Source organism: Zootoca vivipara, chromosome 7, assembly GCF_963506605.1.
Source record: "Zootoca vivipara chromosome 7, rZooViv1.1, whole genome shotgun sequence".
NCBI lineage: Eukaryota > Metazoa > Chordata > Lepidosauria > Squamata > Lacertidae > Zootoca > Zootoca vivipara.
The window spans coordinates 33,427,574-33,439,508 of NC_083282.1; the positions used below are offsets into that span (position 1 = coordinate 33,427,574).

General features: G+C 42.1%; 1 protein-coding gene across 2 annotated transcripts; it reads left to right on the plus strand.

Annotated features, from left to right (window-relative positions):
• The first annotated feature begins 482 nt into the window (after positions 1-482).
• Positions 483-11,909, plus strand: RPE65 (retinoid isomerohydrolase RPE65). 2 transcript variants are annotated; one of them, XM_035122547.2, is made up of 14 exons: positions 483-655; positions 1,403-1,485; positions 2,856-3,006; positions 3,993-4,100; positions 4,200-4,341; positions 6,440-6,587; positions 7,055-7,136; positions 8,085-8,217; positions 8,341-8,480; positions 9,128-9,257; positions 10,017-10,131; positions 10,367-10,461; positions 11,137-11,248; positions 11,495-11,909. In XM_035122547.2, the coding sequence occupies exons 1-14, from the start codon at positions 645-647 to the stop codon at positions 11,644-11,646; spliced, it is 1,602 nt and encodes a 533-aa protein (XP_034978438.1). In that variant the 5' UTR covers positions 483-644; the 3' UTR covers positions 11,647-11,909. The 2 variants fall into 2 exon arrangements, with proteins under 2 accessions (XP_034978438.1, XP_034978439.1); XM_035122548.2 differs by lacking the exon at positions 483-655 and adding an exon at positions 669-865.
• The last annotated feature ends 26 nt before the right edge of the window (positions 11,910-11,935 follow it).

Here is an 11,935-nt window from a genome sequence, read left to right on the forward strand (position 1 = left end):
AATAAAACTTCTTTTTTTAATTTGGGAGGAGGCAGAGATTCCTCTGTTAAAATAGAACTTTACCAAATTGTTTAGGTGTATAATGAAGTATAACCTACACAGCTGTGATTGGATTTAAGGACAGGTTAAATACGGATGCCATTGGCAGCTGCTGCAATCTTCTGCTTCTCATGTCCATCAGAGAGACTCTGTTACATAAAATGAGGCATCTGGCAGCCTGCGTAGTCCAGTCTCTTGGAGCCAGCAGTGAGCCGAGGGCCAGTTCCTCCAAGCTGGAGGTTTGGGTAATGGGGCAAAGGTTTTGTGCCAAGCAGTGAGCACGTTACAGGCTGTGTGACTATAGTCCGCTTTCTTCCCCCTTGTTGTTTCATTGTAATCCACTTCTGCATGGAGATTTAGGTCACTGGAAAACATTCAAAGGCCTCTCTTGAGCAGAGGGGTGAAATCTCATAAAGCTTCGGGAGGATTTGAGCGGTGAAAGATGCTTCTGTTCCCCAAGGCCCAGCTGATTGGCTCATATGTTTCCATAAAGCTGTTGCTCCCGTCAGTACCACCTAACGTTCATATAAATACCCAGCACACATCTCTGACTGCCGTACTCTGCATTTGGCTCAGGGAAGTTCAAATCTTTTCCTGGGGAGAAAATGGCCTGCCAGTAAGTACCTTCCCTGGGCTTTGGTTTGCATAGAGTTTAAATGTCAACCCAGTAAAGTGTGATAATGTCACTAGTGTCTTGCAGCTTGCAAATTTATCAGAAGCCAAGAGTCAGTCGTCTTCACATGCTGCTGCTGCTGCTGCTGCTGCTGCTGCCGCCTATGGGACATGCATGATATTCTAACAAGAATCCACAGATTCTTGTGGCAGGGTAGGCAGGCCTGAAACAGTAGTAAAGCTGGACTCCTGATTCTGTGATTTTTATTGTTAAAGCTTAATCCATTGCAAGCATAGTTCTTTGAATTGTGACCAACATGTGTTGGGAGGGTACTGGAATAGGAGAGTTCACCCTGTGGTGAGAGCAGGATCAGTGTGTTTCTGGAACATGATGCCTGGCACTTGTGAGAATAAGTAACCTGCGCCTTCAGTCCATGTTCAATGTGATTTGGTCATGGGGAAGCTTGCATTTGGCTGGAGGAATGCTGTGCCGATTTCTGGAAATATATTCAGCACTCTCACTTGGCCATAACCTGCTCTACAAAGTGAAGTATCGCCACATTTCTCTAAAAACACTACCAATTTTATGGGGGGGGGCAGGCAGTGACACAATCATACATTTCATCTCAAGTTACCTTGCCTCCTGTTTATGCTGGCCAAAGCAATTCTTGTCAAATGTATAGCTCTGTTCTAACCTTCATCCAATAGTTGGAAGGACTTGCTCACGCTTTGTTTTCTTAACACCCTTCAGAGTTGAACATCCAGCAGGTGGATACAAGAAGCTCTTTGATACCGTGGAGGAACTCTCCTCACCAATAACTGCTAATGTCACAGGTATGTGGATTTCTAATCTTTTCTTTCCAGATTGCCCCAGTGTGCTATTTTCCTTCATGAGCAAACCTTTATTGGGGGCGGGGGGGGGGAGATACAGAGGGAGAGATGGAGAAACCTTGGGTGTTATTTGTTGTAATACTAATTTATTTAATTAAAGTCAAATATTGCATTTCCATAGCCTCATGCTGAAAATCCACAAATTAGAATGGTTGACCTAATCAGCACAAGCCCTGAAATCCTGCCGCATACCTGGACTAATTAAATACCATTCAAGTTAACCTGACAATCCTGGAACATGGCAATAGAAATTATTCAATACTCTAACAAAGCAACAAATCTCTCGACCTGCCCTTCTTTCAAATGCCTTCCACGAAACAAAACTTTTGCTCTCCCCACCCTCTGGCCTTTGTACAGTAAGACTTTCTTCAGTGCAGAAGTAGACTTCTAAGTTTGGTAAACATCTTCTAAACAGAACGTCAAATCTTTCTTTTTGCTGGATAACAAATGTATTTATTTAGCCCCATTCTTGGGGTTCATGTAATGTAAGTAAAATAATAGCTAGAATCTATAGTACCTTGGAGAACCTCTGTGATGTTCCTCCCCAGAGACGTTATGGTCCCTGAGGCAGAAAACCCAAATTTGCTATCCCTTCCCAGTCATTGCCCAGTCAGAGGGGGAAATATATTTATCCAAGCAACTGACAATTTGCTGCTTTTTAATAGTATCCAGAAATCAGCTGCTGCCTTACAATCTAGTTACAGGTAGGTAGCCGTGTTGGTCTGATGCAGTAAATAAAAAATAAAAAAAAATCCTTCCGGTAGCACCTTAGAGACCAACTAAGTTTGTCATAGGTACTGTATGAGCTTTCGTGTGCATGGTATCTGAAGAAGTGTTCCTGCACACGAAAGCTCATACCTATGACAAACTTAGTTGGTCTCTAAGGTGCTACTGGAAGGATTTTTTTATTTTGTTTTGCCTTACAATCTGTTTGTGTTAGCTTGGTGTGAGCGTATGTCGGGTGGGACCAGGCCTCATGCTGTCCTACACTTGCAACAGCATCTGGGAAGGCAGCCTGTGGGGCCAGAAGATGACACGGGAGATTACCACCCTCATGTTTTCCAACCTTACTCTTCTTTTCTCGGCTGCCACCCTTGTCAGTTTGATTCTGTGAGGGGTGACCAGCCCTTAGGAGCTAGTCCTCCCCTCTCCCCTCACAAATATATTGATACAAAGAATAAGGGAAGACTTCAGACCACTTAGTCAATAGGCTGCTTAGCAGCCTGATTTCTTAGTCGAACACAATTGGCATCTCCAATGGGGCCTTTTATTTCTTAAATATGTGACGATGCTTTTTGCTACCATTGCAATAGGCAGGATTCCAGTCTGGCTCAGAGGCAGTTTACTCAGATGCGGGCCGGGTTTATTTGAAGTTGGCTCAGAACCATTTTATCATTTGTTTGACGGCCAAGCACTTCTTCACAAGTTTGACTTCAAGGAGGGGCATGTCACTTATCACAGGAGGTAAGCACCTGCATTTTTCCTACTTAGCATTCCCCACCAAACAAGCCCAAGGCAAGGACTTTGTCCAAATCAAATTTAATTTTAAAAACATTCTGTTCCAGAGCTAATAATGCATTTTGGCTATATTTTATGTTCTAGGAAATGGGGATCGGCGATCTGCCTCACAGGCTTTCTGGACAATAACGTTAAGGATTGCATAGCATGGTGAACATTGAAATGTCAGGGGTTAATAATATCCAAAGTTCAGGCAACAAGGGCGCTCAGGGTTGGCTTACTCCAAGCATCCCCAAACTTCGGCCCTCCAGATGTTTTGGACTACAATTCCCATCATCCCTGACCACTGGTCCTCTTAGCTAGGGATCATGGGAGTTGTAGGCCAAAACATCTGGGGGGCCGCAGTTTGGGGATGCCTGGCTTACTCCATCCTGCACACAGCTCCCCACCTCCACCCCAGCCTTTTCTAGAATTTGTTCCATGCCTCTTCTACTTCCATCCTTATTCACACGTTGCTGGTAACAGCACGAGGACTCCACTCTGGTGGCTACTCCTTTGTCGCTTCTTGACAATGTCTGTAACTTCCATCCATATAGTTAGGGTCATTTGAGCAGATATGTGACATACCACTTCGGGCCCATTCTACAGTTACTCTCAGCAACCCAGCAACAGCATCACCTTCCCATGCATCTCCAGAAATCCAAGATGCTATGACAAGAGCTGATTCCCATGCCGATGCCATCCCTCCTGGAGCATGTGACAGGCAGCATGGGAAGCGCACTCGTCCTAGGTCAGTGTTTCTCAACCAGTGTGCCTCCAGATGTTTTGGGACTACAACTCCCATCATCCCTAGCTAGCAAGACCAGTGGTCAGGAATGATGGGAGTTGTAGTCCCAAAACATCTGGAGGCACACTGGTTGAGAAACACTGTCCTAGGTGACCTGAGGATTCCAACATACCAGACCAAAGCAACCTTTCTTCTTCCTCTATAGGTTTATCCGGACCGATGCCTATGTAAGGGCAATGACCGAGAAAAGAATCGTGATTACAGAATTTGGCACCTATGCTTACCCAGATCCATGCAAGAATATATTTTCCAGGTGACGAAACAAAGGCATATTGTAGGGGATGAAGCCGTGTTCTTTTTTTCCCCCCACCAGAAGAAATAATCTAGTGTCCTTGTTGGTTCTGTTTGGCAGATTTTTTTCATACTTTCAAGGTGTGGAGGTCACTGACAATGCCCTGGTGAATGTGTACCCCGTGGGTGAAGATTTTTATGCCTGTACCGAGACAAACTTCCTAACAAAAATTAACCCAGATAATTTGGAAACAATTAAAAAGGTAAATAAAAAAAAGATACATATGGATGGATGGGTAGATGGATAGATGGTAGAGGTTGAGGTGAAATGCAAAAAGGAAAAGGAAAAAATGCTTTTGGTGACACACCTGCAACACAATATCTGATTGGAGAACTCTCTGGCTGTATATGAGTTCTGTGGCAGAGTTCCTACATGCCAGACCTCTCTCCCCACTAGAATCTAGTCCAGACATTGGAATACTGCAATAAATATTTTGCAAAGTCTGTGCTCTCAGAATGCACTAGTAAATATCATGCAAACGCGGACATTTTTGGTATTTATGCCAGAGCCAAATGACATTCCAATGACATTCTGCTGGTTACTACCACTTGTGGGGCATTCATAACTGGATTTATGACATCGTAAAGTGGCCGTGTTAGCTTTATAGATGTCGTGCTTCAGCAAGAGCTGTAAAGAGACCAGTAGTTTTACAGAATTTGCTATAAATATATCGCAGCTGGTACGAGCAGGCAGACCTCCTTATAGGTGGTACCAGAGGACGGGACAATGCCATCATTAAGAGATTAGAGTCAGGGGTTGTTTTTCATTGCAAGACATAGTTTTTGTGCATGAAAAAACTGCATAAATAGTTATGTCTTAGCAGCAGCGTGTTTATCAAAATTACTGCAAGGACATGTTGCAATGTCAATGTGCAACATACATTTTATGGCAAAATAACATTGCATTCATACATTTCCAAGTATGTAGAATTATTTTTTCCTACAGCGATTGCCTCCGTTTAGGAAATTCTGTGGGGCTGAAATCTAGCAAAAGGTCTCCTCCGGCTAGAGGAAGGGGAAACTTTTTCAGGTGACTACTCAACCTTTTCAGGGAACTGTACAGAGAGGAATTGGTGGGGGCTGAGGAAAGAACAATCTTTTCCCCCTTCCTTGTAGCAGGGATGTCTTGTGAGTGGAACTCTGCTTATAGGAACTCTGGATCCAGCCCAATGTGTGTAGGGGCTACTGCAGTATTCAAAATCATTCTGGGAATAATCAAGGACTCAAGACACAGGCACAAAGCCTTCACTGTAAAACTTTCCAACAGGCCCATCCAGTCCCAGTTGATGGGGGGGGGGTTATATTACCAAATCAGAAGAACTGGACAATATCAAACCTCTCTTTTAAAATGTCGTATTCCTTGTTGATCAGTTTGATTTTTTTTCCCCTGGCAAATAGCTTGCTTCTTTTTAGATTTTTTTGTGTCTAAAGTCATAATAATTTTTTTATTTATACCCCACCCATTTGGCTGGGTTTCCCCAGCCGCTCTGGGCAGCTCACAGCATATATCAGAACATACTAAAACATCGAACATGGAAAAACTTCCCGATACAGTGCTGCCTTCTGATGTCTTCTAAAAGTCAGATAGTTGTTTATTTCCTTGACATCTGATGGGAGGGCGTTCCACAGGGCGGGCGCCACTGCTGAGAAGGCCCTCTGCCTGGTTCCCTGCAACCTCACTTCTCGCGGTGAGGAAATGGCCAGAAGGCCCTCGGCACTGGACCTCGGTGTCCAGGTTGAACGATTGGGGAGGAGATCCTCCTTCAGGTATACTGGGCCAAGGCCATTTAGGGCTTTAAAGGTCAGCAACAACACTTTGAATTGTGCTCAGAAACACACTGGGAGCCAATGAAGATGAAATGGTCCCGCAGCCACTCCGAGTCACCAGTCTAGCTGCCGTATTCTGGATTAGTTGTAGTTTCTGAGTCACCTTTAAAGGTAGCCCCACGTAGAGTGCATTGCAGTAGTCCAAGTGGGAGATAATCAGAGCATGCACCACTCTAGTGAGACAGTCTGCAGGAAGGTAGGGTCTCATCCACAAGGTGGAGCTGGTAGACAGCTGCCCTGGACACAGAATTGACCTGCACCTCCATGGACAGCTATGAGTCCAGAATGACTCCCAGGCTGTGCACCTGGTCCTTCAGGGGTACAGTTACCCCATTCAGGACCAGGGAGTCCCCCACACCTGCCTGCCCCCCCAAAACAGTACTACTGTCTTGTCAGGATTCAACCTCAATCTGTTAGCCGCCATCCATCCATCAACCCCAGATGAACAAGGCATCTTTCTATTATGCTCTCCAGGTGGATATCAGCAAATACGTTTCTATCAATGGAGTAACAGCACACCCCCATGTTGAGAATGATGGAACTGTTTACAATATGGGCAACTGCTTTGGAAAGAATTTTTCCATTGCCTACAACGTTGTACGGATACCTCCCCTGCAAGCAGGTTTGTTCACTTCCGAAAAACATCTCCGCACTTAGAATGTGACAGCATTGTTCCTTTTCCATTATGAGTAAAATCTATCCGCTACACATAGTGCAACACTTCTCGCTTTTCTTATGATTTCTGTCACTTTTCCTTCTCTTACACAGTTGCTAAAGTGTCAGAAGCTGTGTGTTTTGCAAAAAAGCATCAGAAGAAGTTTTTGTAATGGCGAGCTCATTTTCAGAGAAGCAGTGCTTGTGTTTGAAGACAGAATGATTGAGTTGTAACTAAGTTCTACTCAGAGTTAGACCCCTTTAAACTAATGGACCTAAGTTAGGTCTGTCCATTAGTTTCAGTGGGTCTACTCCTGAGTATGATTACACAATTTTTTCATCTACCGCACCGGTTTTCTTGTTCTTGTATGCAATTCTCATTCATTGGCTTGTACAAGATCAGCAGATGAATTTATATATATATATTCTTTTTAGATAAGAAAGATCCAATGACCAAATGTGAGGTGATTGTTCAGTTTCCTTGCAGTGACAGGTTCAAGCCGTCTTATGTGCACAGGTAAAATTCCACCCTCTAATATAAGCCAACAATATAAACATGACTTCAGCTAATATAAAAGGGCTATATTGTTGGCACCCATCTCTCTTGAGAGACAATGGAGTGCACCTCTAGGAGTGAAGTCAAACAGCTGGAGAATCACAGCACCTGCTGTGGCTGCAGAGACTGGTAACACATAACTGCTGTCTCCTGCATTGTTTTTGCTGCATTAGCAGCACTGAAGTGACCTCTCTGGGGCGCGAGCCTGGGCAGTGTGTATGGAAGTCCTGGGCTGCCCAGATGACAAGACCCCCTTCCCGGCTTCACTGATGTAGTCCAAAGGAAAGCTGAGCAATACGTTTGGCACCAGCTTGGCAGCAGGAGTTGCCAGGAGGCGTACAGGGTGCCATCCAACTGTCTTAGGGACTCAACTCTGGATTTGTGTAGGGTTTACTTCCCTGAAGATATCTCACAAGGTTATGGAGGTTTAGGAGTTTTCCTTCTCTTAAATGGGCTCCCTTCCCAGGTTGACGAGCCCCATCTGCCCCTCATTTCTCTCTATGGCACATGTAGCATGGAAAGCATTGCTAAAGAGAGAATGTGATCAAGTAAAGAGAATAGAATCTTCAAAAGTTTGTACTGCCTAACTTACATTTTAGGTATTTTCTGGAAGTGCAAATAAGCACATGGAGAGGGTTGGTATTCAGGTAGATACTCTTCATTTTGATGTTCTAAAAGCTTTTAATGATGTCCCTGACCAATATATCATTCATATAATCAATCCATATTTGAAAGCACACATTTCTAACAGAAAATTGTTTGCCCCATATGTAAAAGCCCTTATTTATTATTGACAGATAAGATTGAATTAAATTAGCAATTAAAAACGGGAAGAAACAGCATGCAGCTGAATATTGCACACTTTCATGCATCGCCTGAAATAAAACCCATAACTATATTTCTGAACAGCTTTGGAATGACTCCAAATTACATCGTATTTGTGGAAACACCAGTGAAAATCAACTTGCTCAAGTTTCTTTCTTCCTGGAGTCTTTGGGGTGCCAACTACATGGATTGTTTTGAGTCAAATGAAAAAATGGGGGTAAGTGACGTTGCTCTGCAATTTACTAAATAAAATAAGCTAAAAGTATATTATCTAAGGGCACAAAGCAGTAGATGCTATTTTCTGGGTTCGCACAGTTCAACAGTGTGATTTATCTTTTAGGTATGGATGCATGTAGCTGATAGGAAAAAGAAGAAGTACTTCAACATCAAATACAGGACTTCACCTTTTAACCTTTTTCATCACATCAACACCTATGAAGATCACGGTTTTCTGGTTGTGGATTTATGCACATGGAAGGGGTGGGTATTGACAAGAAGGTTGCTTTCAGGTGATTCTCCAAACCGCAGTTTGGAGGATGAGGAATGTTCCCTTTGTTCGCATGCTTCCTCCTCCTCCTCTAGTGCATGTGTCTTACCAAGTTTATTTGTGGTTAATCAAACCATGGCTTCCTGCAACACTCAAATGATGCAGCAAACTATCATTTAGAATACAACCTGAGCGTTGCCATAGCACTCAAAAGAGCTCTGTCAAGCAGCATGTGTCAAATACCAAAGGATTTTGTCAGCTTTCTTTTTAAGAGTAATAGAATATGCATGCTAGAATATATCCTAATACTTTGGGAGTAATTTTGCAGAGACAAAAGGGATCAGCTGAATAAACGAACAAGTCTTACTGATTTTCTGGATCCTGTTTCTAGATCCTTAGGGTTGCATGCTCAATTCTGCTAGCTTTTTGTTGTTTTTTTAATGCCACCTACTTTGAAAGAATGGTTGTGCTCTATATTTTATTATATGCAGCAATTGTCAAACAAATTTTGTGGGCCAGGACTCTTCAGGAAATTGGACCCATCTCTTGCTTCTACAGTATCACAACAAAACCATGTTAGAAGATGTCATTAACTGCTTGCTTTCAACATTTGAATGCTCATACTTTTATCCTCCTACAGGTTTGAGTTTGTTTACAATTACTTATATTTAGCCAATTTACGGGAGAACTGGGAAGAAGTGAAGAAAAATGCCCAGAAGGCTCCTCAACCTGAAGTTCGTCGATACGTCCTTCCCCTAAACATTGAGAAGGTACCTGCAATAGTGAAATATGAGTTCTATGTCTTTGAACTCGCAAAGCCTGAACAACAGCTGAAGAATCAGTTTTCCTTAAATGGAATCTAGTTTCATTGATGTATTTTGTCAATGATTCCAAAGGCCTGGTTGCAGAGTTTCTGTCTGGTGCCTAAATATATGTAGTGAAGGTGCCAGGCAAGCCTCCCCAGGGAGAGCATTCTACAAGTGGGGGCCACCACAGAAAATGCCTGTTCTCGTGTTGCTGCCTTCCTAGCCTCTCATGGTGGCAGAGGCAGTTTTAGGGTAGCATGACCAGTGTGTTTGCATTACAGCCAGTCCCATTTACACGGGGGTTATATTTCAAGGCGCAGCACATATCTGTGAAATCAATTATATAATTGAAACCCATTGAAAAAGACTGAACACCCCATTCTGCCCCCCATCGCCGTCCCCATTCTGCCCTTTTAGTGATGTTTCAGTGACGTCTTTATGAAGTTTCTTGGTCACTTCCAGGTTCAGCACGATGCACGTTTACACGGTTGCACACACATTGAACACACATAAACAGGGAGCTGTCTGTATATGAGAAAGCATTACAGAACAGTGCCTGTTGTTATTCTGTGAATCAAGCTTGCTCCTACCTGCAAGCTTTTGTCCGAAATTGTTTTTTGGTAGCACTGTTAGTACAGTAGGAAAATGGAGTATATCCTGTAAGAAAGCATAAAAATGTTCCCTCCTCCTTACTTTTTTCATTAGCTTCCCTTTTTATCCTAGGCTGACACAGGCAAAAACTTAATCACATTGCCTAATACAACAGCTACTGCAGTTCTGCACAGTGATGAAACCATCTGGCTGGAGCCAGAAGTTTTATTTTCAGGGCCCCGCCAAGGTAAGATCATCCTCAACCAGAATAACAAAGACAGCCTAGTATATCTCCTCCCTCCCTCCCAATCTATTTTCCATTTGTGTTGTAACTTTTTCAGTTGTAAACCCGACAGCAGGAATTGTAGTTTTTTGTTGTTTGTAAAGTGATCTGTAAGCCACTCTCTGAGCATTTTTTGGCCAAAGGGCAGGATAAAAATGCTTACAAATTCCTGTAAATGTTCTCTTGTTTTGTTTTATAGCTTTTGAGTTTCCACAAATAAACTATAGAAAGTATGCTGGGAAACCGTACTCATATGCATATGGACTTGGATTGAATCACTTTGTTCCAGACAGGGTAAGTATTATATGCTAAGATGGGTGCAAATTAAGATTCCTTAATATGGTCAGGGTTGGCATTGATAGGAATGTGCAAGACAACACTGTTTAGTGCAATTTTAACACTATCTTCAAGAGACTCTTAATATTTAACATCAAGCCCAATCAAAAAGTCATCTGGTTTCACTCAAACGTGAAATATATTTAAAGTGATTCTCAGCCCAGCATTTAAAAGGTGTTCGAAGTACTAAATATATTCGTTCGCTCTTTATAAACACAGACACATAATCCATCAATATGGACATTAGTTTATGAACACTGTATTTCATATCTAGCCAAATATCTGTCTATTCTTGCGCACTGGGCTAAAATCAATTCTTCACAAAATTTCTGTTTTCCTTTTACACCTCATGCTAAAACATAGTCATGTTAGAAAAAGTCTGTCATTGATTGGGCTAAGACTTAATTTTCAACACAGCTTTGATATGGAAAAGTGACCATTACTTTGTCATATTTTTGTGATAACATCCCATACCAGATTCTAATAGCGAGTGCATTGTGTAAAAAATAATGGATGTCTTAATTTGTGGTGATTTTGCAATATCTACAGAGTTAGTCAAAGAATTCAACTAACAACTCTTTATATAATAGGGAAAAATTAACTTCAGTACACACACCCCTTATCTCTTTCTAGCTTTGCAAGATAAATATCAAAACGAGAGAGACATGGGTATGGCAAGAACCAGATTCCTATCCCTCTGAACCGATCTTTGTTTCACACCCAGATGCCCTGGAAGAAGATGATGGTAATGTTATTTCTTTATGCACATCTTTTCTGCAGTGGGTTATGAAGGCTTTCTTTTAATGCCAGCCATCTTACATAATCATTGCAAAAAAAGAAACGTACACAAATATTCGCTGATAGAATAATGGAAAACTTGTTCAGATTTTGGTTTATTGGTCGTTGCAGTTTTCTTGGATGATACAGTGGAGATTTGTTGAAGTATCTGGTACTGCTTCAGCTAAGTAACTCCTATTTATTTTTGGTTCAGGTGTTGTCCTGAGCATTATCGTTAGTCCTGGAAGTGGACCAAAGCCTGGCTACCTTTTGATCTTGAGCGCAAAGGACATGAGTGAAGTTGCCAGGGCAGAAGTGGACATAAACATGCCAGTTACTTTTCATGGATACTTCAAACGAGCATGATGGTTGCACCTTCACTATACCTGTTATTAAAGCCTGACTTTTAGCGTAACAAATGCAGCTACGAACTGTACTTAATAAACTACACTCTTCCAATTATCTGCTCCTGAGGACCTGTAGAAGTATTTTAACATTTCAAAGAACTGAACACTGACAGAATTAAAGAATACTTTTATGATCCTCACGTACTGTAGAGAAACAAATGGTATATGAAACTGTCAGCATTTGGTATTTTTCATTCAACAAATAAATTTAACTGAAAAGCATTGTCAATTGCAAAATAGTCTTTCAT